The following is a 26530-nucleotide window of genomic DNA, read 5'->3' on the forward strand; positions in this document are numbered from 1 at the left end:
GCTTGATTGCACTTTGTTTGGTTTGAAGCGATCTTGTCAGTTTTTAACTCAAATTTTATAAATTTGTAAATAAGGTCCGCTGTATACCATGGAGTGAATATTCGCCGAATATTCTGTAATTATGGCAAACGGAATGCAAACAAACACTTACCCTTTTCAAATACGTTATTTTTTCCTGTGCAGAAGTGGAATCGTGAAGAGTGTTCTGCATTAAGACAACAAATATATTGAAGGTTCGATAAATCAGATCGATCAATGGGACAAGCGTAATCAACTCGAAACAGCACAAGCTTTTAAGACATCGATTCTCACCTTTCGAAAAAATAAAACGTAAGTAGAAGCTGCAAGAACTGCATTTATCAGCACCAAATACAGAAGCCATAACAAGGGAAACATTGTCTACCAGAAAGCGGATGTCTTTTACGCAGCTCGATCACATTTAACAGGGTTCCATAGTTCAGAGGCTATGGTCTGAGTCACTCGACGTGCCTGTATTCCCTTTCCAGCTGAGTCTGGGTAGGTATATTATGTATGGTCACATGTATTGTACCAAGACATCACTGGTGCCCGTCACAAAATGCACTCGCGTTCAAGAACTTTGCGTATCCTAAGATAATGGCATTTATTACACATAACACGAGAATTTCATTCCATAAAGCTCATTTGTACAAATCTATACGCTTTATTTTCACATGTGAAAAAAGCCTATACAGCCAATCAGAATTGCGTACAGCTATTTCACATGTGAAAGTATAACCAATCAACGATAGCGTAAAGGCGTTTCCATGCCAATCACTCGTGCATCTCGTGCAAATCGTGCAAATCGTACTTTGTTATTGAATTAAATTAAATTTGCATTTGGTTCTATTGTTAGTGAGTTTTTGTTTATAATTCGCGTTCAGAAAACTATTTTAATGAAAATTCTCATGTTATGTGTAATAAACAGTTTACGACATAGAAAGTGCTTTGTACGGGGTTTATTCACTCGTTGTTTGTGTCAAAAACCCTCACTCGCTCGTTCCTCGCTCGTTCGGGTTTTTGACACAAACAACTCGTGCATAAAACCCCGTACGGCGCACTTTCTATGAAGTAATCTATTTGTCTTATATGATCTTGAAGGTCTCTCATGAGGGGACAGTGGGGTCTGCGGAAATGCGGTATCCGTTAATTTTTAGCGTGGTATTTAGGAAATTGTAGTCCGAAAAGTTCGGAATTGTGGTATGATCAAACCCTACGGAAAGTGGTTCTCGTATGTTTTGGTTCATCGACGGTATTCGGTGCAGAAATTACGTCACGGAATTATCAGACTTCCGGTTGCTCCCGGCGGAGAGAAATTGAAAACTCTACAAGCGGGATCACGCTTTACAAGCGCGATTTAGTTTAACAATCGTTTGCTGTACTGACAAAGGTACGTGCGTGCAGAGCAACATGGGGAAGAAAATGTAGAACATTAATTTCCGGATTTCGGTATTTAACGGTGTTTCGGTATTTGGTACAAACCCCGCCTGATAGGGATTAACATTTGTCGTGACAGCATCTTTAAAGCTTTCGGGGAACTTATCAAAGGGTTTGAATGGGGATAGTAGCACTGCATCAAGCTGTTAGTGAGTGTAAGCTGAATTTGGTTATTCACACGAAAAGTAGAACTAATAATCATACTGACGTGCTGCGAAAAAGAAGTTGAATCGAAGTGAACTTCGGCTTATCAGCCTCCATACCAAATGATCTTACTCGATTCCCTTTTATTTTCGTTACTCATAAATGCAAATACTTTGTTTCCGTGTCTGTTCGTTCTAGCGCAAAAAACACTAATTGGGGACACTCTAACAAATACGTTACAGTATTGATTGAATTATCGATTAATTAATGTGTTAAAATGTTCATTAAATAAAGTAGTTATTAATAAATATTAATTCAATACTAATTTAAGTATTAAGTGAAATATTAAACCACGGACAATGTATTTTTACAAGTAACTGTCAACTTATTGGCAATTAATTAACTTATAAGACTAAGTTTACAGTTTACTGGTTTTAAAGGAGAATCCAGGGCCGCATTTTGTATAGCGGCTTTTCTTTTTAATTAAAATATCCTTAAAGTTTATGTCTTTAGTTAATTAATATGTATCTGTAGATGCTATGTATTTTAGCTGTAAATGTAATGTTTCGAAGATATAACCCTGCTTGTACTTATTCTGAAATTCGAGATTAAATAAAGTTTATGCATGTATGTACCTTTCGCAGGGCGCGTGCGTACACTTTGTAATCTGCGACTCCAGTGCTTACCATATGACATCATAAAATTATTTTTCCCTTGAATATATAAGCCATCGAATTCTTACGTTAAATTGACAAGGGCGGTATGGAGCTGTGATTAGGCGTGGGATTTGTCTCATATGGTTTAGGGGCCGACATATCTCTCCCTCAATGCCGTACCGGGAGGCACGCACGGTAGCAGAAAGTAGCGAAGGGCCAACTGAGTCCAAAAGCGATCGCACGGGCCGAAATTCCGGGATGGCTCGTTTGGTACGACGCTCCAGCGCCATGTCTGGAGGTACTGCGTTTTCTCTCTTGTTCAAACATTCGGTCAGCGCATACGTTAATGTTCTGGCTTTCCAATACGTACCATACCAAAAACAAAAACAAGATGCTGGTTTTTACAGGGAACTTGCTGACATTTCAATTGATTCTACAGGCGTAAACGTAACCTAAGAACCGTGCGTGTCTGGTCTTCCCGGTTCACGAGTGAAGTTGTCTCTCTGGCCTTTCTGTGGACGAATTCCAGGACCTACCGATACAATCGATGCTGTATTTTGCTGGTAAGATTGGGTGGCCCGACGCTTATAAAAAATCTATGAAATGAGAATCGGGGGTCTTCCCTTGTCATGGAATGGCAGAATTACCCAGAATTCTTTTTGGGCATGAAGGAAGCAACTTGAGAAGCACGGGACTGGTCCTCACAGGAGCCCATCGTTCCTGGACCCTCATCAAATGGCTGAAGCGCGACCGGAGGAAAAAGCGAGAAGAAAATTTTTAGCCAGATACCACCTAGATACGAAGGAGGAGCCTTGGTGTGTGCTGTTTAACGTAGACTTTTGAAGTTTTATTATGGAAAATTCGCGACAAAGTAGTTCTCCTTCTGCTGTTATCCTCGTAGCAAAACACTGCAGACACTGGCCTTTCGTGATTTCTTGTCAAGGAAAAGGTATAATAATTGAATTTATATTTGCAGGTTACCTGCCCTCTTACCACTAAAGTCAAAGTCTACATCACTAAGCCTATAAGCGCGTCCAAACTTTCCTCATATTACTGTATAAAAGTCTGTCTTTTAATGATTTTCCTGCTATTGCATACGAAAATAAATTTATCAAGGCTGCTGCCTAAGAAAATTTTAAAGGGGGCCCTCAGAGCTACACGCTAAGAACTTAGGAGCCCAACATATGAAGTGAAAGGTGTTGCTGTGAAAAATTAAGGCGCCCAGAGCTATTCTTTGGGAGCCCCAGGCTACCGGGCTCCTGTTAGGCAACAGCCTTGGTGACTTTTCTCTCCGGTCTTCTTCTGAATATGATCTTCTTTCACGTGACGAAATTTCCACTTTCCCGCTATTGGTGATTGTGCGGAATTCAAGTTTGTTGACATGTGTGTTAATTTGTCTTTGTAGAAAGTCTCTACTTTCCCGGCTCCGTAACTTATGTACCAGTCAAATTAAAGCTTCAATATCCTCCCTCGGGCATACCCCGTCGCTATACACCCCGGGAATTTGACTCCTTTTCCTGCCCGCCTGCGCGCGCGCGACGGGGGGGCGGGGCATTTGATCAACACTCAAAGAGGGCGGGGAATTTGATCGCTAGCCTCAATTTCATATTACCTTTCCAACCACGGCGGAGACAAATGCATTCAAAGGTAAAGATTCCGTATTTGTGGCTGATTGGTTGAAAGGCAAAGGCCTCCACAAACTTTGTTCCGTATTTGAAGGTATTATTGAACCAATTTATTGCCAACGAGTCTGAAGACAGAAGGCCTGGCGAGGCGGCAGCTTATAGAGCCGCGAGAAGATTTTTAGGCGGACGAAATCTCAGAAGCGCTTCAAATTTGAGTGTAATGTAGACCAAAAGCTGTAATGTAGACCAAAGCGATGAAATGTTGACCGTAGCGATAACCAATGAGAGTGCCGCACGAGTACGCCGCGTGATGTTTGCAGCCGCCAGATCACGCAAGCTTGGCTCGTTGGCACTTTAGCGACAGCTATAACTAGTATTATCTTTGAATATAAATATATTAAATTGTATTTACAATATAAACAATAATTCAATACAATACCTACGTCGCCGGATACGATTTGTATAGGTCAATTGCTTTGACCGACCCGGTGCATTTATGAATATTTTAATACATGTGCGATGATTGATATGTAGGTGTATAAATAATGGCATCAATGTATGGATTGTACTTAGTGTCGTTGCATGAAACTGCGTAAAACCAATGCATTCAGTTTATAAAAATCTGGTAATTTTCCCGGGGGTGGGGGCATTTGATCACCTGAAATGGACCTATGATGAGGCATTTGAACAGCTTTTTGGCCCGGGGAGGGGGGAATTTGAACAAAAAATTTCCAAAAATTCAAATCCCCGGGGGCTTGCCCGGGGAAGGGATGTTGAAGCTTCACTTTTACTGGTACATCACATGGTCATGTTTACTTGGCTTGTGTAAAGATAAAACTCAACGGGAACACGTGTCTTTTTGCAGAACAGATTTACAGATAAACTATTTTCTGAGGTTGGGAACGAATTTGCTGCAGAGTTTTTAACTTTCGTTTTATCTACTCTTGAAAAATATCAACAATTTTCGCATAGGGATCCTTGGTACCGCGACTTATACTACTTCTGACCCCAGAGAACTTAAATCTCGCAAAGCAGATTAAGAAAACCTTTGATAAATGGAAAAGGTCTTTGCTTTAACTGAATATTCTCAAAATCTTGTTTGTACATGTTTACGAACGGGTTACCTTCTTTTGTATGTGTAGAATACCTACACAGTCTTATAATGAAATGGAGCTTGTGTTGGGAGACGGTCAACTGAAAATAAAAGCAGATTCTATACTCACAACGACACTAGTTTCGCCTAGTTGTTATATAAGTCCTAACGGTTTTTCAAATATTTTGTAACTGACGATGATGTTTGTAACATCGAAACATGTCTTCGAAATTAAAAAATGTCATAACTTTCTTAAAGATATCGATTTGCTTTCTGCTGTCTCGACCTTTTGGTTCCATTATCCACGACATAGCAGCCAGATATGAAGGACGTCTCAACATTACTGTGTGTATGTTTTAAGGATTTTCCTGCTTATATGAAAAATAAGTTTTCGCTCAAGTCTGCTTCTTATGATCCTCACAGAAATTACACTCTGTCCATTTAGTAAACCTAGAGCAACCAGTTAATACGGTCTTTATTAAATTAAGTTTAGAACGCGCTACCTGATCATATTCATACCACTGAGTTTACAGGTTTTAAAATCAGGAATGAGATAAATATGTATCAAAAACTATCAGATCGATGCGGGAGTAATAAAGCTGATGGTTGTCTGCATAACCGTTAAGTTTGGTCCTCTCAATGCGGAAGAAGAGATCGTTGATAAACATGTTAGATAGCCTTGGTCCTAACTCACTCAACTGAGGGACACCCATGCCAGATGCTCAACCTCGTTCCCAGGGTCTCTCTTCTCTGCCTCCATTGTCGTTACAATGGAGGCAGAGAAGAGAGACCCTGGGAACAAGGTTGGCCAGATGCTTTCCCAGCTGGAGCAGATGTCCCCAACCTTTACTCTCTGACATCTACCTGAGAGAACTTACACCATTCATACTGTTAAGCTTTAAGCTTCAAGTAAAGAAGTGGATACTGAATTACCTCAAACGCTTTAGAGAGATCCATAGAGGCAACAAGCTCACCCCTATCACGCATCGCCCTTCACTCTTCTGTCAACCTCAGTATTAAAGGAGGTCTCACAACTATGAAGCTTCCTGTAGGCGCTCATATAATCCGACAAGATTCCACCATAAAATTGATGCATCAGACAGAATGCAACTTAAAACGTTGCGATAGAATACAGTATTGAATCATAACTTTTAATTGAGTTGCATTCATTTTAAGCCAGAGTAGCATGAAGCTATGTTTGAAGGGTTAAATGTGCATACTACGTCAAACAACGGTACAGTACAACATTTTATTTTCATATCCTACCAAGTTTAACATAATAATTACAGGTAATATAATCAAGTCTATAAACACTTGGAAAATAGCATTAGGTGCTAATATGATCGTTGTTCACAGTTCAATGTTCTTTTCTAATTTTTGGCAACTACTTTTTGAGCCTTCTGATAGTGATAAAACATTCCTTGCCACATTTAACAAGATGTTTAAGTCTTTCAACTCTATCTTTTTCATAGCACAGTGTTAAGTTGCCCAGCAAGTCACTGATTTTTTCAGTGATGAAGTCTAACCTTTGAAATGTCAAAACCAGTCTTTTGTCTGTTGAGTCTTTGTTGAAGCTTAAGAGGATAGCAAGCCCCTCTAGTGTAAGGAGTGCATGGAAATAAAAGATGGACACTTCACGTATGTCTTGAACTGATGCACAGTTTCCCCTCTGGGGCAGAGTCAGACTTGTTTTACCATGACCTTTTCTGCTTTTCCACTCATTATTCTTAAGTGGCAATTTCCCACAAATTTCCATATGTTTGTCCACTTTATCCAAAGTCTTGAGGGTTTTGCAAATCCCTTTGCTGGACTTGGCCAAGCGATGTGTTACTGCAAAATGTTCGTAAGTCCTCAAATGCTTTGTACACACTGGTAGTGCAACGTCACGGTTTTGGACGGTTGACTTACAATGATGTCCGCAATCCCAGATGCCCAGGCAATTCCAGCAGAAGTCTGTATTGCATAAACCACACACCATGTGAGGACACCCTAAACCTTTCTCAATTGGGTAAAGGCAAGATGGACATTTCTTGACATGAACACTCAATATTGATGGAGCATTACCTGCAAGGCCATTCCTGATTGTTTTGGCATAGCCTTTGTTTTTCTCCCTGAAGACTTGTGCATCTTTGCATGTGGCTGGCCAGTGGGCATCCTGCAAGCACTTAAAACACCACATGGTGCCACACTCACACATAATAGGCACAGGCTTAGCGCTGGTCACATGCCCGTTGTTAACCAATGAAGAGGCTGGTGGTATTGTTACCTTGACAACTAATCTGCACTGGTTTGCTGGGCACCATTTCCACTGAGGGTTGATTTCCAATAGTTTATTTGATTTTTTGGTGATATACTTGCTGTACAATGATGGCACCAAGGACATCAATGTAACATCATCCACTCCTGAAACACACTCATGCCCAGGGCACTTCAGATTAGTGTGGCCAAGCTCAATCTGGGTCCTCAGATGAGTTTTCCAGCAGTCATTGCAGAACTTGTGCCCACAAGCATTCAGTAAGGTATAGCTGCTATTGATATTGCCACCTGAAATAAAATAATAACTTATTATAATAATTTTATTATCAAAGTCTAATAATTTCAGTTATTCATTTAAGTATAAGAATCTGTGGTTATTCAAAACAATGCTTTTATAACTGAACAATGCATACAAAAATAACAATTAATTATTTAAATAGGACATTCACCTCCTCAAATTTCAAAACATCAAGATAAATATATTGCATTCTGTCAAATATCAGGGCTTATTGAACAAATCACGAATAAATTCTCCCTCCTATATTAGCAAAATTACCAGTATTTAGTGCATCGTCTTTAGTAAAATGCACATTTTAAAAAAATTCGGTTTTTTTTTTGCATTCTTTCCTACTCTTGGCAAAACTTATAATCATAGACATATTATATTCAACATATGATTAAAAGTTACTACTGTGACATTAAATGTGTCGACAGTAGAAGAATTAAGAAAATTCACCACAAACTTTGTCAAAATGCTTTTCAAAACAATTAATGACACATGCTAATCACAAGCTTTCTCCCCTCAAGCCAGTTGTCTACAGGTGTAGTGTTCTCCAGTGATCAATGACACTTCCATATACAAGTATCATTAAATAATTTTTTAGTTATCACCGTGTACAGGGCACTCCTATTTTTTAGTTCACTTCAACATTAGTGGTTTCTCTCTGACTTGTATCCAGGAAGCATGCACAAACCATTGAAGACAATTTCTTGCCAGTAAAGAAACAACAATGTCAAGTTTAGAAATCAAACCCAAGCCACCTTGGTGGAAGAACTTCCTTTTTCAGTGCGTAAGATCTTAATCAAGACTTTTGTTTCACAAAACAGATTTTTTGCCAAATTAAGCTTATATTAGCTACCTCATATAAAAAAATTGTATGGCCATTCTTAATACCAATAAATCTCTTGCTGGTGTCTGACGCTTAACAGACTGCAGAGATCTGGAGACTAACCCTAAATTACAGTTATTGAAAGCTAACCACTTTAAATTGGGTGCTTAGACTTAAATACTGTTTATCAGTGCTATTTGAAATGGGCCGGGAAATGGGTGCTTATATACTGTTTGTCAGCGCTGTTTGTAGGCAGTCTGCAGTTGTCATACACCAGTCTCTTGACTATTGTAGCTGAATTTGGAATGCAATTAATTTATTACAAACTCACTACAAAAGCTCACCATTGCAGTCAAATGCTGTGAAACATATCCCACACTCTACTTGTTTATAATGATCAACTGCTTTGTAATCTTCTGGTGCAGACCAATTTTCCAATTCATCTTGGTCAGTGTTGTTTAGCAACGTCTTTCTCACTTCTTGTTGTGCCATCTCAAGTGAGAATGCCTCTGATTGCCAACCAAACAGTTCTGAGAATATGTCAATAGAAAGCATTGCTTTGCCTGGTTTCTGGTAAACAGGTTTATTGATGACAACTGACTGGAAACATTTCATAGCAATGCCAACCACTTCCTCCAGGGAGCAGACCTTTTCCACTGCATTTTTTGCTTTCAACCAGGTCACAAATTCCTTTGAGACTACTTCATTGGTATTTTCATTTGAACAAATGACACATGTGTCCACTTGAGATTTGGTCTGGCTTGTGCTGTGCTCCCAGATATTTTCAAAAAGCCTGAACAAAACAAAGATTTCTTCATGGCAGTAAGAACTTTCAGGAGTCACATTCAAAATAAATGTTCTTGGGAAACTGGCACCTTCCATAAACTTTCCTTCCCATTTTTCAGTCAAAGAGGAAACACAGATTTCTTTATTGTTCATGAAGAGTGAAAAAAAGCAGTCTTCACTGGGGCTTGAAAGGGTTTGCACCAATTCTAACGGCAGATCAGGTGTTGCCACCATGTGATGACTGTCCCCACGATACTTTCCGCGGTAACCCCTTCTGTAACTTTGCCATCCCCTTCCTCTTCCTCTTCCTCTTCCTCTTCCACGACCCCTTCCTCTTATATTGTGCCCTATTTGCCACTCTTGTTCTTGGAAATAAGCCTCCTCTACCTCATCACCATAATCTTCCCACTGATGCCCATCTTCCTGATATGTCAATCTTTTATGAGCATCAGTTTCTTCATGTCCAACACAGTTTGCGTCATCCTTTTCAACATAAATGATTCCTCCTTTTCTTGTTTCACATATGCTGGAGTATTTTTTTGACCGAATTCTTTTCTTTTTAGCAGGCATCTTTGTCCTTTGTGAAGAGACTCTGATAAGTAATGATAGATCTATAAATGTTGAGGAGCTAGCCATATTACTGGAAGATGGATGATGTGTTTGGTCATTGAAATTGTTTAAGGCATCCTCTTCATCTTGAAAATGGGTTTCAGGGAAATTTATTTCATCTAACCCTTCTTCAATGGCCCAGTTGACAAAACTGTTTTTCTTGGTACCAAATTGGGTGGCCTGTGCCTTGACATCCGATTTACCAACACTATGCAGTTTTGTAAAAGGAGGTGGGTATGCAATATCGTATCGCGTTGTTTCTGAGTCGATGTCACCGAGGAGGTCTTCCTCTCGTGCCATTCTGCGCTTACATGCTCGAGTGATCCCATCTGTAGAACTGAATACAGAGATACAGTCTGCTCGATGACGTTTTGAGCTTCCTTGGTTCAGGTATCGCTCTACTAGAACAACTTCTTCTGATTCTCCGTTATCACAATCAGAACAACCCGTCTTGATCACCTCTGGAAGAAGCCAGCGATTTTGCTAACCAAGCGAATAATTTACGCTGTGTTCTCCTCTTTGCTTTTTATCGCGGAAGGTCTTAATCAGCAGTCCTTCAGACCTTTTGGTTGCATTTGCTCTGAAGCTGGAGCGCACCGTTCGACCAAATTTTCCTGTCTTCAAAACCATGGTTGCAAAAATCTTCGTGTTTAAACTGTTATCAATCAATGTACATAAAATACTGGTGGAGGGAAAAAGGCACCTTTTATTGGGACATATTAGGGAAAACCCCTTGAACTTTGCAATCGTGGTGCAACAACCCACGAAAATAACCAAGCGTTTGATTGGTTTGTAGTTTCACTATCCAATCAGAACACTCGACTTATCAAGATAAAATAACAACTTATTTTTAGCTTTTGGACATCACCAAAGTCCGCCGACCGCAACCGAGAGTAAGCTTTTTCCCCGTTGGACTTGTCTTCAAACAAGTATATTTATATATATATGGGGATATAAATGGGTTACTGACCAAGCGTGAGGTCAAGATGGCTGGATATTGGCCACGTTCGTGTTTATGCCCATTAACACACAAAAAAGAACGAGACCAATATCCAGCCATATTGACCGAACAAGCTTGGTCGATAAAGGGTTTATTATATGGGATAAAACACCAAAAAAATGATCTTTGATCTTGCGGGACCAAGCGAGAAATCCCGAGCGGGCAGTAGAGCTCTCTCTTTGTAAAAAAAGAAGAAAACTGTGTTGCGCAAAGTTTTTAAATAAACTAGTCAAAATTACAGTTGCTTTTCATTATGTCACGCGCACAATTTACAGTTGCTTTTTATCCACTGATGAAGAGGCAGCAGCCTCGAAACGTATGCATACATACATACATACATACATACATACATACATACATGCATACATACTTAATTGACCGCTCCCCATAGGGGCTTTTCAGGGCCAATGAAAAAGAATCAACGAAACAACAGAACACAACAACTACAACTGTTAAGAATCCCAACTGGCTGGAGGCAAACCAGTTGGCTATTTACAAGTGCAGCTGGGAAGTTGAACCAGGGACTATCAGGAACAAATTCAAAGAGTGGTCAGAGCGGGTCTTGAACCCGGGATCTCCGAATCTCAAGGCAAGCGCCCTAACCACTCGGCTACACTGCCTCCACAATTTACATATTTTTCGAGCTCTCTCTTTTTCCCCTTTCGGGTAGCCAATCTCAGCGCGGGATTTGGTTCATCTTGCTCGCTCACGGAGCTACGGTAGTCAAATAATAATTGCAGAGTATCTTTAATTTTAGAGCCTGATAAGTGTCTCAGTTGTCTTAAAAACATAATGTACGACATGTTATCCTTTGTTTTGCAGGCTGATTTGCAAAGTCAGTGCCCTTTTGAAGGTCTTCGTACAAAACCTGATTCGTTCATACACGATTTTATGATCTGTCACAGGTGGACCAATCTCTGTCGGTGTTGTTGTTATAGCGATCTGTAGAGGGATAAATACATTGTGGTGGTTGCGATTTGCTACCTCGGCAATAAAGTTTGAAAGGAAATAATTCAATTAAAGATCGAACAAAATGTCCACCGAGTGCTGTGTTATGTTTTTGGTCGTTTTAAGCTGTTTTAGGCGTCAGTTTTAAGAGATCTTTTCTTGACCGCCAGTTAGAGAGTCAAGAAAATTGACAAGGCAGGCAACGCCGACCCGCCGGCCAGTGACCTCGTCTTGTTCAAGCGGGAACTGGACTAGTGGTGATATATATTTATACATTTTTATATCTTTTGACGCAAGGAAAAGTAAAAGTACCATCCGAAGTTATTTTATCATACCCAGACTGCTCACGGGCAAAAAATGTAATATTTATATCCTTTTTTTAAAAGACCTTCCTCTCATCCCGCGTTTTAGAATATTCCGTATACTTCCGTGATTTACAATGTTCCATATATTCCGTGTTTGAAAATATTCCCTGATTTTAGAATATTTCGTGTATTCCGCAATTCCGCCGTTCCACCATTCCATTCCTTCATTCTACGATTCCATCGCATAGGGTCACGCAATTAACCAATGACGGGGAATGTTATTTTAAGTGCTTTCTCAAGATTGCACCATCAAGAGAAACAGCAGCTGTAAATATGGCGAGAAGTAGGTATAAAGGACGGCCTTTGTCCATTTATTTTATCTTTCTGTTACTTTCGGCTAGTATAAAAGAAATAAATCTATTTGATAACGGATAAGAGATACAAAGAGGTAGCAATGGAAGGGAAGAACGGAAAAGCCGCCGGATTTGTTGGCCGAACCATTCGTTCCAGCTTTGCGCGTACTCGTGGAAAGAGGACTTCTGAAGGTCTTTTGATTCATTCTACAATCTACGATGCTTCATTACAAGGGGATCAGAGGGAAGAAGATCTTGTGACGTATTCGCTTGGGAAGCAAAATCGTTGGATGCTTCCAGAAATGATAAAGACAAACAGTTCGGAATTTGAGGTGGGAGAAGTCGTTGTGGTTGAGCGATACATGGAGGAAAGCAGTAGCAAACGTCGCAGTCAAATTTCTTGCTCGGTGTTCCATTCAACGAACGAGATGTTTGACTCTAGTAACGTAGCTAGAAAAAAGCAGAAACGCAAGCGTCCGCGAGCTACGAGTTTTCCTAAAAACGCTGAAAAGTTAAATGTGAATTCGAAGACAAGATTCGAAGTGGCCTACCCCATTCACGATCACTCAGGATTTGGCGAGAAAATAAAGAGACCTGCTTCCTTTCTCGGGAGAAGGAAGAAATCTTCTGTCGCCAAGCAAATAGTTGAAAATGATTATGATGATCTGAATTACTATGAATCTTTTGAAATGGAAGACGAAGAGAACTTAGTTGAGCTGCTTGAAAGAACTCCTCGTCTCAAAATGGACTTGGGTTTGTTGGTGGATCGTGCATTATCTCAACCCTTGAGTATGTCACAAAATGGAAAATCTATAGAGAGTAAACTAAGACCACGTGAGCCGGTCTCACAACAGAAATGTATTTATGTTGATAGTGATCATGAGATGAAGGAAACACATCTCAAGGTGTTGGGCGAAATCAGGGAAGGCTCGTCACTATTGGATGTAAGAAATCATGCCATTGACTCGTCAAAGCGAAAGCAACAAAAAGGACGTAAATATCAGAGAAGAAACCAAAATAATAGATCACCTGAAAAGAGAGCTTTGCTGGCTTGCGATGTCCATTCACAACTAGTAGAACCTACATGTATTTATCCCGTTGGAAATGACTGTGTAGCCATCATGTTGATAAGGCAAGAAATTGTTCAGGAAACTCTTGCACAGGAATGGGGTACTATGTACAAGGAAGGAGGTAGCTACCCACGATCATTCCTCCTTAACATTACACAGCTTTTGTCAGTCCCTAGCAGATATAAGGATTGTTTCATTGTGTTCAGACTATTTGAGGATTACGTCGGTAGCATTACCAGAGAAGTGAAAGCCTTTGTTAATTTAGTCACCTTTGGTGACATTGATACTGCTGAAAGAGTTTCAGGGTTATTCACTTCTCAGATCAAGGCCAGAAGTGTGGAACAAGAAATCTGGACTCTTGGAGACCTTCTAAATGTATCAAGAATTTGTTTTCCTGGAGAGGTGAAGGAGTGTAACAAATGTAAAGTAGACTACAGAGAACCAAGACAACCACGTCTTTCCTTGGAAATCTTCACCAAGTTGTTTGGATGGACATCCAAGACTTATTCAGCGCATGGAGCACAGAGAAAGATCGCAGATTCTGTTGCTCAAACAGAAGACGCTCAGTCAGTGACACCAAGATATAACAAACAACAAGAGTGTGAAATATGCTACATGGACATGCACACTAAAGGTAAAAATGTTTGTGATCATAAATTACCTCTCTGAAATAATGCGCTCTTTTCCATTACTTAACCCTTTTCCTTAACCCATGGACTCCTGAACCCCTCCTTTTCCCCATTGACAAGTAAAATATTCTGGCATTAGACAGGGTAAAATCTATTAAGGATGGTGCCTACTGATTCAAAGGGATATTTGCGCAGTTAACTGAATTAGGGAAAAGCAGATCTTAACTAGTGTTATTGAAATTCAAAAAGAAAACTGGGAGTTACCGTGCATTTTGCAAAGATAATCAATCAACAATATTTGTAAAAAGCTTTAAAATACAAAGCAATGTATGGCATTCTTTTCCAAATTGAAGCTTAATTATCTCTGAAAAATGCATGGTTACCCTCAATTTTCTTTTTGGATACCAAGAGCACTTGCTAAGTTCTGCTTTCTTGGCATAGTTTTGAACCACGCAAAAATATCCCTGTATTAATAAGCAGCGCCGATAGGAAATCCGAGTATCTCAAGATGCGCAGAACGTATGTGCAATAACAAACACATCCCAGGAACACCCTTACTGAAAAAATCTTCTATGCATGTATTTGGTATTTATAAATCATTATACTGGTAATCAGTCATTATTTAATTTCAGGTGGCGATATCAATGGAAGCTTTACGTTACTGAATGCTTGTGGGCACAACTTCTGCAATGACTGCTGGAAAGCTCACCTGAGGACCCAGATTGAGCTTGGCCATACTAATCTGAAGTGCCCTGGGTACAAGTGTATTGCAGGAGTGGATGATGTTTTATTGATGTCCTTGTTGCCATCATTGTATGGCAAATACCGAACCAAAAAGCTGTATACATTGATTGAAATCAACCCTCAATGGAAATGGTGCCCAGCAGACCAATGCAAACTGATTTGCAAGGTAGCAGTTCCACAAGACTCCTTTGTTGATGGTAATGATTGCATTAGCAATGTCCAATCGTTGCCAGTGGCATGTGCCTGTGGCACCATGTGGTGCTTCAGGTGTCAAGAAGACGCTCATTGGCCAGCAACGTGTGAAGAGGCAAGGGTCTTCAGGAAAAAAAATGCTGCTTACGCAAGGATCATGACCTCAACTTCTCGGAAGAATAAACTAATTACCAGCGTTCAAGTAAAGCATTGTCCCTTCTGCTCTTATCCAGTGGAAAAAGGTTGGGGCTGTGATCACATGACTTGCATCTTGTGTTTTAAAGAGTTCTGTTGGGTGTGTCTTGGAAAGTGGTCTTTCCCTCATCAATGCCGCAATGTTGTGAACCTGAGGAAGGTTACACTGGCAACTAATCATGTGCATGTTATGTCCCTTGAGCATGTCGCAGTTACAAGCAGAAAGGCCAGAATGTCAAGTTTCATTTGCAAGATTCACAGAAGGCTTGACAAGATAGGGAAAGAACTCAAATTGTTGTCAGCACATTTCCCTTTTAAACCAGATCCCAAAAAAGCAAGTAATGGAGAGAAACACATCACAATGATGTGCAGAAACAATGCAGTCCAGTTTCTAAAAGATGTTTTTAATTTTAAATTCCAAGCTCTTCTTGTTCTGGAAGGTACGGCAATCAGGTTAGCATTTTCTGGAAACAATCCTTCTAGCAAGAAACTTGCCTTAAAATTTAGAAGGCTGTTGTTTATTTTGCAAAGAATGGATGTTATCCTCAAAGATGTGAGCTGGTGCCTAAGGGATGAACATGTCCTGCACAAGCTACAACATTTTATGGACTCTGGTAGAAATTGTATTACCTTGATTGGCCAACACACTGTAATTAGGTCACTGCAATTTGGCCAGTAAGCAGGGTGTCTTATGAAAAAAAATTACCGGGTACTTGATTGTTTGAGATAACAATATCCAGTGTTGATGCATAATAATATCAATAATAAGTATCAGTGATATTCTAGAGGACCATACAGTAACAGGATAGTGGGCTCCTAACAGTGATTTTGAACACTAGTATAGTTAAATGTATGATTAATTTTTTCTTTAGAACTGGCTGGCAGAAAATAATTCCAAACGTTTTCCTCTACTGAAAACTTTCGCCTTGCTGACTTCTCATTGTGAGTCAAATTGCAAAACTAAACTACAAAGAAATGTATGGAAGGAACTATCTGACAAACTCTCACTGATACAGAAAGTTGCAGACACTTTTTATGGCTCCAAATCAAAATTATTAGTACCATCATTTTCATCATCATCGGTACTGTTATTATAATAGTCATTATTACTATTGTTATTAGTCTGTAGGAAAGTGAGCAGTGGTGTGCATTACACCATCACTTCAGTGTGCTGTAGAGAAAAATCACTAACATGAACCAAAGCAAAAGAGGTTTTGTGTGATAAGTGGTCCAGGTCATTAAGAAATTTGAGCAGCTGTGGCTAAAATGAGTTTTTATTGAAACTGTATCCGACTGAAAAACAAAAATCATTAATATTGACAAAGAGGTCATGCGAGTGAAATGGTCGTTTAAGGATAGTAGTCCCTGATAGGAAATGGTTGTTAAATATGGATTGTTTACAAAAGGAAGGCTGCATGTATTTTCACCAAGTTCTCTTTTGTTTTGGAGTGGGCTAGCTAAGATGGAGTACACAAAATTGAATGACACTCACAGTGTGAGCAAACAAGCTTAGTCAATGAAGGAATATTATATTGCAGTCATGAAAAAGTGGTCGTAATGACATGATTTTAAGGCATAACAGTGCCAGCTAATCGATTGAATACTATACCTGCCAACTTTTTAAAATTTATACGGTTTTTTGTAGGGCTTCGATATCCGAAGGTGTCCGAAGATGTTCCGAAGGCTTCCGTCTTGCGAATACTTTGATTGATGATTTGAATATTTATAACATTTTACATAGCTTGTGGTTGAAAGGAACCACAACCAAATTTGGTACCATTACCGGAACGGGAATTTGACCTTCTCGTTCCCAACTTACCTTTCCCTGCAAAAAAATATGAGAATTCGGAGAAAGTGGATCATTCACTTGGACTTTTATTTTCTCTCATCGGTTTCAGTTTCTTTAAGTAATTAATATATTTTTCAAAATGTGTCAGTCAATTCTGTAATGGCTTTAACGGTTCAACCCAAGAAATTGGAACACAGGCGTGAGTAGGCGTGACATCGAAGTTTTCGATCCGCCGTCGTGAGAATCACGCTTTAGGCATGACACTTGGCAGGTGTAGAATACATGTATAATAAAGGAAACCAAACAAGTTGTTGCTTAATTTATTCCTTTAATATTGTTATTATTAGTAGTGTTGTTATTCAGTTGATCAATCTGTATGGACGAAAATTCGACCTAAGACAGGGCCCTGAACACAACTTGTCGGGCTTGTACAACCTGTTGCAATCTTTGGGGCTGTTCACACGGAGGGAGGGCTTTCCTCAGCATTAGGAAGCTCTGAACTCTCGATTGGGGTTTTGATAGCAGGAAGACAGAATCTCTCAGCTGGGAAGGCCAAGTGAAATTTTTAGCGTGCGAACTGAATAAAGAAAACGTGATCCACGCGCTTAGAGCCAGAAGCCGCCTTCCAATATGTTGACCTATGAGGGCATGGGATCTGGGAGCTACCAATGATTTCAAAGATTCCTCAAATCTTTGCATTGAAGGACTGGAGTTCGCGAGTACGACTAGACTGAATTTATGAAAGTTCGTGAGGTTTGTACTATGTTTCGTTCTCCCAATAGTGAGTATATTTCTAGTAAGTTTAAATGCGTAATGCGCGGTAGCTTCTTCACGAGGGGTCGAATTCCGGGAAGGCAACGGTTTGGATTTCTTCTTTTTCGGAGACTTACGGAGTTGAACAGTTTTTCTCTTCCCTTAAAACTGTAGCTTGAGGACGAAATTTGTAAAACGAAGAGCTCAAGTATGTGCGTAAAACGTAAGAAAACAAACTCGTAAGCTAAATCCAACCTACCTCGGGAGCTGCATGTTTACATACAAAATCGTAGGAGATGGATCAGCACATATAGCGGCGTGTGATCCTGAATTAAGTGAACAGTCAACAAGTTACAGTTTGCCATAGTGCTAGGATTTTCCTCGTGATAGGATTTCCCGCTGAGAGATAGGAAGACCATGTAAACAATTTTTACTCGGAACATGATCGTAGTACTATACGGAGGAGCAAGAACGCAAACATGGCGGCAGCTGGATATTCAGTTACCCGTCGGAACCATTTTATAACGAAATGTTAACCAATCGAAAGACTGTTTTGTCATCCATGAGCTTCCTGCTACACGGATCTTTTTCTCCTTCACTTAGACAGCCCCTTAGTCTGGAGACCACAGTCGATGTTTTGACTAATTTTCTGGCTGTAGCGTGTGCATGCACCACAAAGTACAATGCTTTTTGTTGGGGTATCTTCATTTAAGTCGGGCATCGTCGGCAACCATTTAGTGTCTCTAAACGCCCAGCCATCAGCGTTATTAATTTTTTGGTCGGAATTTCATTGTGAGTTATTTGTCGTATGAGTGGGATGTAAAAGGCTAAGACGGACTGCAGACCAGGGGCAGGAAAAGAGAGAGATGCGTCACATGACACAGTGCAGTTGCAAGCGAAGTCACGTTGTTCCAACGGAAACCAGTCACGCATTCGCTCGTCAGTTTGCATGATCTTCAGCACTTTCAATTCTGAAAATGGTTTGACTTATATCTTAACAGATTATTTATGCCAAGAATTTATTTGTTTCCATAGTGAAACTGGTATTTTATGATGAATTTTATACATTTTACGACAAGAGTATTTTTGCGATTTTATATTCCATATGCAGTCACGCGGATTTTGGTGATGCGAGAAGGGTTGTAATGAAAGGCGATCAAGGCAAAAACTGGAAGTATACCAGTATTTATTGCTGTAATATATGAGTCATTTTTCATTTCAGTTTTCGTTTCGCTTTCCTGTTAGTTTCGTTACATGTGTAGATCTTCGGTCAGTTTCTTAGCACCAACACCTAAAGCGGCCGTTCCTAGATTTTGAACTTCCGCTAGGGAACTGGAGTCTCCAGCATGCTTCTTAATGCGCTTTTAGCAATCGTCAATTTAGTTGTCACCAAGACATTTCGAGAAGTTGAACTTCCAATAAAGCTCGTTAGAAAGGTATCCTGGAGATACGAGTTCCCTTGCAGAAGTTATAGCTGGGGCGAACATTCCCTGTTTGCAGAGGTCCCTGTTTTTGTTACCTTCGCTGGGCTGACGAGTACGGGAAAAGAGACCTCTTCCATGGGTCGAAATTCACTGTGTTGAGCATGCGCGGCGCTTACTGAAGCGACCAAAGTTCAAGTTGTGTAGACTCATTCAACAACAGCGGAATTACTGTAAAGGAATGCGCGCGACACAGCGGGCACAAGTCACAGTCAGCAAATATTTCATGGGGGCATGCGGTTTGAAGAGTGCCGTCCGAGGTCGTGAAAGGCGATTGGATGAAACTGAGTTTCGACCCATGGTAGAGGTCTGTTTTCTCATATTCGCCAGCCCAGCGAACGCAAAAGAAAAGAGGCCTCTGGTAGCAGGGAAGAGCGCATGCGCACAACAAAATTACAACCGTTGTCACAGTTATGTGCAGCCGTATGTGTGTCGTCACACACATATCACGACTTCTCTGGTAGGGACACTGTTGTCAACTCAAAAATAACAATCATGACAAGGGGTCTGTATCACTGTGACACCGGATCGACCACTTAGCTTGGCCTCTTAGGCGTGGCATGACGAGAGAATGAACGCGCGTGATCGATTAAATTAACGCAATGTTTTCTTGAGGTAGATTTGTTTAAAATCTTTCTGCGGCATGACAAGAAAACCAGTATGAATCTTCTACCCGGAATGTATAGCCTTGGCTAACAGTGTTTACAAGAAGAGCTTTCCTTGATTGGAAACAAACTGGAGTCTTGGCAAGGAATTCAGTTTTGATATGATTAAACGCGTCATTGAATGGATTTATAGCTTCAGTCACCTTGTTATCAGCAACCAAATTGATGTGCTAAAGAAAAAGAAAGCCATGACTTGTTGTTGCCAAGTTGCCTGTTTTTGACAAATAGCATTTACCTTTATCCAACTTAAAAAAAAAAGTTCGAGAAAAAGTGATAAATCAAAATTACATCTTTACTGTGGCTAATTTCTGCAGGACGTGAAGAATACTGAAAGTGCGGGAAACGATTGTAAAAAGATAGGTCACCTACTTCTGCCCTTGAAAAGACAAGCGTGAAACTGAAGTGAATCTAGGAGGATTAGTTACTGTGGCAACTAATATTATGTCATGTTTCGACTTAAAAGAAACCTCAAGAAAAATGTCATTATTTTTAGTGACTTATTTATTTATTTTTTTATTAACACGATTCTGAATCGGTGGACAGCAACCAACACACAACATTTCACAGTCTAGGGAAGCTTTTATTAATTTCTTCAGGAAATCGACTTCGTAATTAAAAGCAGGTTAGTCGGTGGAATAAGCGTTTCGATAATGCCTTCTTTTTGACAACGTAAAAAATGGGGCGGAAGAAACAAGTGGCCCCCTCTAACTATTTTTTTGCTCTTGCCCCAGTTTTCACACGGCCTAAACCCTAAGAAGGCGCTCCCTAAAGGCGCTGTTACACTGCAATTTTTCTTGCATCTTGTCTCGCAACGCCATTGCGAGACACGTTGCACGAATCATTGCCCAATGTAACATACCTTGCAACGGCCAAAAACGTTGCGAGACCAATTGCAGAAACCGTTTCGGAAAGTAGAACCGCAACGCTCGCTTTGCAATTGTTTTCTTATATTTCCCAGAATTGAAAAGAGACTCTTCATGGCTTTCGCAGCACCGAACGTTACATCAACAAGGGATACCACAAACCACTTGCGACTTTGTCGTCTTCTGGTAGACGTTGGAAGTCAAGCTTTAAGGGACACATTTGACAGCATCCATTCCCCAAGAATCCTCCACAAGGTGTTATCAGCAAATCGACCAACATTACAAAGTCTAAAGAATAAAAGGGTCATAAATGAAGTTCAATGGGGAAAACTCTTTCCTTCTACCCCAACAACTGTGTCATCAAGCGACTTTGATATGACTTTATTAACGATTTTGTTGAGAAATGTATGCGGTTTGGTTCCTCCCTCCACTGGCTGGGACAATTTACCAGTTGCAACAGACCACAGTCTTGAAGCGGACATTGCACGTATTAAGCATTTTAGAAATGCGGTGTATGCTCATGCAGAGAGGGCTTCAGTGGATGATACCACCTTCTCTACATACTGGCGTGACATACGGGATACTCTGGTTAGATTAGGCGGAAGTACATACGAAGCTGCTGTTGACAGTCTCAAAGATGAGTGCATGGATCCAGAGATGCAGAAACATTACACAGCACTATTCATTCAATGGAAAAAAGACGAAGATAACATGAAGGAACAACTAAATGAGATCATGAGGAAGTTAGATGCCTTAGCGGCTCGTAAGGAAATAACCGGTAGGAAAATCCACTGATGTCCATCTATGTCTCATAGATACGCCATGCACACTATCTTGGGGTGGCACAGACATAAATGAGAGGTGAGAGGTCCTTCCGCTCCTCATTCCCCTCACTGCTATCCTGACCCGATGCTGTTTCCAGGTCGATCTGACCAAGGACTAATGCTAGAATCGTTGGTCCCATTCATCTTTTGACGGTGGCAGTCTCGTTAGAAATTCTCATGTTGTACTCACCCAATGATCCACGGTTTCTTGAGAAACCAACCCGTCCATCCGTTTCTGAGTTATTTGTTGTTTTCCAGTAAGAAACTCGGCTCAAGGCAATAGTGTGATGGAAGAGGAACCGGGATAAGAGCAGTTCCAGCAGTTCATTATTACTAGTAGGACATTCCATAGATTGTCACCTGCTTTCTTGACTTTTTATCTCAACTTATGTTTTGTTTTCGCGCAGTGCACTGAATGATACCCATGCTTCATACTGTTGTATATATTCATAATCAAAACAGTGTTCTTTCCAGTCAGTCTTTACTTCATGACTTCCTTTCAGTTTTCGGTAATACTCCTTCATTCGTTCGTGACAAACATCATCGTGCCAAAGGACGCCGACGTACTAGAAACCGTCATCTTCCACTGCCATCGTTGTTTTAAGCCCATCAGGAAGGTACCTCTCCCCTCTTTAATTCGAGGACTCTTCCCTTCCTTACCTGTAGAGTGTTTACTCTCGGTTAAGACTTGTTTCCATATCTCAAAGTGTCCTTGGACGTGAGGGGCCTGGGGTGGCGCTAGGGGCTGAAGGGTACAATAGCTGAAACAACGCAAACCTTTACAAAAATGGTAACCTTAGGCCTAAACATTATCTAAAGCACATTGTTTAGGCCTAAGGTTAGCATTTTTGTATGGGTTTGGGCTGTTTCAGTTTTGTTGTTCCAGGCCCCTCACGTCCAAGGGCACTTTGAGATATGGAAACAAATCTTTACCTTATCTCTCACGTAACCAGTAGCCATATTGGATTACTGAAACAAAAGAAATTATTTGCACAAAAATAGAGTTCAATTCCTGGAGGATTAGTTTGGTGCACCATCATGGCCGCCGTTCCTTTGTTTTGCAACACCATCGTGATCGCCGTGACGTCATGTGAAAACGCTCTATTGCTGAACACCCGTACTATTCGTCTAAACGCGACGTTTGAAGCCAAGGGCGGCAACCGGAAGTGAGCTGTTTTCCTATTTAACCTGTACTCACTCCACCACATTTGTATTGTTAAGTATCTTTTCACTATCAGAGACGGTTACTTTGAAAATCTAGGAGAGACTACTGTCCTGGCACGCGAAATATTCACTTCCGGTTTCCGTCCATGGCTCAGAACGTCTCTTGCTTAACCTCATACGCTTTGCACGCGACGCAGGTATCTCACATATTTCTAGGAAATTTGATCGTTAAAACAGTTCATTACTTTCCCCTCTCAGAAGAAGGCGACCGACTTGTCCAAGGCCTTCTATCAGTTTCCTCTCACAACAGATCGCTCGTTAGGCATCTGTGCAAGGTTAGGAACCCATCTAGCGAAATATGTTGATGATCTCGGTATCTTTTTTCTTAGCAAGGTCCAGCAGTTCATCACTTGGGATGTGTGGCCCAGTGGTTAGGGCGCTTGCTTGAGATCCGGAGACCCCGGCTTCAAGACCCGCTTTGACCACGTGTTGAATTTGTTCCTGGTAGTCCCTGGTTCAACTTCCCAGTTGTACTTGTAAATAGCCAACTGGTTTGCCTCCAGCCAGTTAGGGTTCTTAACAGTTGTTGTTGTTGTTGTTCTGTTCCGTCGTTTCGTTAAGTGTGTTTCATTGGCCCTAAAAAGCCCCTATGGGGAGCGGTCGATTAAGTATGTATGTATGTATAATCGTCCCATTTGACCTTCGGAATAGACTTGGGGTGTCGTCGTCGTCTTCTTCTTCTTGGCGCAGTGGTGAGTGCACTCTCCTCCTACAAATGTGGCCCGGATTCGATTCCCAGCCCTGGCGTCACATGTGGGTTGAGTTTGTTGGTTCTCTATTCTGCTACGAGAGATTTTTCTCCGGGTACTGAGTGCTCCGGTTTTCCCTTCTCCTTAAAAACATCCCAACGATTTAATATGCGTTGATTTGATTTCTGTACAGCGGTATCCCCAATTAGTGCCCCAGCGATACATACAAGTCATTTTTTTTATTCTCTTGGATCTTCTTGATGGGTATTTCATGTCAAATCTCAGCTCCTTCCTGCAGCTTACAGATGCAACATCTTTCTGGGGATATGTGCTGTTCTCAACAAGGTCGCCATCTGAGCGCTTTCATTTATATTGCGATGTTATTATTATTGCTGGGATAGAGCGGTTTTCAATTGAGTGTCGACAATAATCAGCGAAATGCTTTGGTTTACGATTACTTCACTCAGTGATTGCTTCAAAGTTCTCGCGCCACTTTTTCAACAAATCAGAAGTGAAACCAAAACCAATCGTGGCTCGCGCGTGCACATTTCCCCGCCCTTTGTGTCGGCTACGTGTAATTACTTCGAGTTTTGATTGGCTTACCGGATTGTCTCCGTCCTTTTTGATTGGCCAAAGTAATTACTTTGGTTTTGGTTTTACGACACTCAATTGAAACTCGCTCTATAATCATCATCATCATTAGTATTATGATTATTGCTATTGTTACTATTGTCATTATGATTCTCACTTTAAGACCAAAAAGGAGAGGACAAGTTTGAAAAGGAAAAGGCTTCCCAACTTGCCATGTGCAAAGAAAAGTACCACAACAATGAAATGCTGCAATACTACTGTGTGGATTGCGAGGTTTGTATCTGTCGCAAGTGCGGACAAACGCGCCATGATCACCACCAAAAGGTAGACGTACAACAGGCAGCTGAAGAAGTAAAAATGCAAAGACAGAAATTTCTCGAGAAAGCTGAAAACCAAGTTCTCATTTTTGAAGCTAAAATCAAGGAGCAAGGCAGACTGATAAGTATCAGCGAACAAGAAATCATTGACGCGCAAAATAAGGTGACGATATCTGTGGAGAATTTTGTACAACGTTTGTGGGAACATGAAGCAAAGACAAGACAGAAATTAAAGGATATTAACGAGACACAACAAAGGGAACACCAAAAGCGACTAGCAGAACTTCAGTCTCACGTTTCGTATCTAAAATCTGCCATTGAACACGATAAAAGTATTTTACAACACAGCGGTGGTGTTGAAATTCTTGAGATTGGTGACGAGACTTACAGAGTCCAAGAGGAAGAACTGAATGGTCGTAAAGTGGAAATCTACAGACCAGGGCATGTTGATTACGTTTGGAAAGATTGTACTGAGAACAAATCAGTAAAAGTTTCAAGTCATTTGTTGGAGGATCGAATTATTGTCAGTGATACCGATGTCTCTCAATCAACAGTGGACGGAAGAGGTCTGAGGGAAGCAGACGTAAATGTGAGAACAGGATTCAAAATTACAACCCGAGATTCAGAAGGAAGGCAGGTTTATAATGAAGAGGACCAAGTGGCAGTCACAATTATCGATCCACAAGGAGGAGAAGAGAGCGAGGATGGTGTGCGAGATTGTAAAGATGGAACTTACATTGTGCAGTTCTTGGGAAGAAGTGCTGGTTTACATCACGTGAGAATCGAAGTGAACGGGCGACCGCTGAGTGCTAGTCCCTGGCGGGTTCAAGTAACTCCACACCGTTACAAAGATGCAACTCCATATTGTGGTGAAGGTCCATCTGCTTTTGTCTTTCCGTGGAGCGTTGCAGTGAACGAGCGAACGGGCCAAATTGCTGTGGCTGGTTACAGTAGCAAGCGAATTCAGTTCTTTGATAAGCAGTGGAAATATCAGAAGACAGTTGGCGGTGGCGGATCTCAAAGAGGACCGCGCGTGCAAAATGCTTTGGACATTGGTCATCCAATCTCGGTCGCATTTTTAAGAAATGATGATCTCGTATTCAGTCGTGAAGAGATTGCGCACAAAGAGCAGATGTCGCTTTTTACCGCGCAAGGTCAGTTCATCAATCGCTTTAGTGATCACCTTGTTCGTCCACTCAGTGTGTTTGTAAAACCAGGGGGAGATGGTCACGTGATCGTGAGTGACGTAGGTGACAGGACGATCAAGGTCCTCTCCCGGACGGGAAGGACTTGCTTCAGGAATTCAGTCCACCGGATTGCCACGAGACAGCCGAGTTTGTTTTTTATCACAACAGCATGTTCTTTGCGTCTTATCAGAGAGAAGATTGTGTCAAAGTGTTTAATGATGACGGTATTTTTCTGTATGACATAGGAAACTCCGGATCTGATGATCAAAATTTGCTTAATCCGGTTGGACTGGCCGTTGATAAATTTAATCAACTCATCATTTGTGATACTGGCAACTACAGAGTTCAAGTATACACATTAGATGGGGATTTTCTTTATTCCATAACCGATGAAATCGCGATCATTGAAAGTCCGTGGTTCGTGACTGCATCCAGTAATGGAGATGTGCTCATAACCGATGTCGCGGTTGCCTTGCATCGTATTTATTTCTTGAAATAAAGCATCGTGTTCTCTTCTCTAGAGAAGGTATGTTTTGTAAGAACCTTTTCAACTTAGAACGCTCACGCTGAGATTAATAATTAACCAAAATTTTAAGAACATACTAAGAACACACCCAGGCTGACAGTCAGTTAAGACAAGAGAAAATGAGGGGACAGAGAGGGAGGCTCAGGGCGTTGGGCGGGATATGTCATGTCCACGAAAGTTATTTTTAGACGAGCGGAAGTCTTTGTTCCAGCGGAAGTCTGTCTTCCGAGACGTCCGCATGTAGTCTTGCGTCGCTCTCAGGTTTTCAGTGAAAAAAGAAAATGGCGGCGCACGTGGAAGGCTGATGAATATTGATATTCTTCATTTTCTTTTCAAAACGCATGCGGACGTGTCGGAAGACAGACTTCCGCTAGAACAAAGACTTTCGCTCGTCTAAAAATAACTTTCGTGGACATGACATATCCCAAGGTCTGGACCGGGAGCCTCCCTCT

General features: G+C 40.9%; 3 protein-coding genes and 1 pseudogene across 3 annotated transcripts in view; 2 read left to right on the top strand and 2 right to left on the bottom strand.

The window, feature by feature from the left end:
- The window catches only part of LOC137980293 (uncharacterized), a 28607-nt gene extending 28085 nt beyond the window's left edge, over window positions 1-522 (bottom strand). The window contains exons 1-2 of the mRNA XM_068827691.1: window positions 313-522; window positions 152-205 (exon numbers count right to left, since the gene is read on the bottom strand). Coding sequence (XP_068683792.1) covers window positions 152-205; window positions 313-396 — 138 coding nt within the window. The 5' untranslated portion in view covers window positions 397-522. The remainder of the gene's footprint in view (window positions 1-151; window positions 206-312) is intronic.
- Window positions 523-6208: 5686 nt separating this feature from the next.
- Window positions 6209-10212, bottom strand: LOC137978769 (uncharacterized). The gene is made up of 2 exons (XM_068825825.1): window positions 8683-10212; window positions 6209-7517 (listed from the first exon to the last, which is right to left on the bottom strand). The coding sequence occupies exons 1-2, from the start codon at window positions 10031-10033 to the stop codon at window positions 6358-6360; spliced, it is 2511 nt and encodes an 836-aa protein (XP_068681926.1). The 5' UTR covers window positions 10034-10212; the 3' UTR covers window positions 6209-6357.
- A 2076-nt stretch (window positions 10213-12288) lies between these two features.
- Window positions 12289-17275, top strand: LOC137978441 (uncharacterized). Its single transcript, XM_068825370.1, has 2 exons — window positions 12289-14043; window positions 14671-17275. Exons 1-2 carry the CDS (start codon window positions 12441-12443, stop codon window positions 15846-15848), a joined length of 2781 nt encoding a protein of 926 aa, XP_068681471.1. The 5' UTR covers window positions 12289-12440; the 3' UTR covers window positions 15849-17275.
- On the top strand, window positions 17274-26424 carry LOC137978442 (tripartite motif-containing protein 3-like; annotated as a pseudogene).
- Window positions 26425-26530: the final 106 nt, after the last annotated feature.

Source organism: Montipora foliosa, chromosome 12 (genome assembly GCF_036669935.1).
Source record: "Montipora foliosa isolate CH-2021 chromosome 12, ASM3666993v2, whole genome shotgun sequence".
Lineage (NCBI taxonomy): Eukaryota > Metazoa > Cnidaria > Anthozoa > Scleractinia > Acroporidae > Montipora > Montipora foliosa.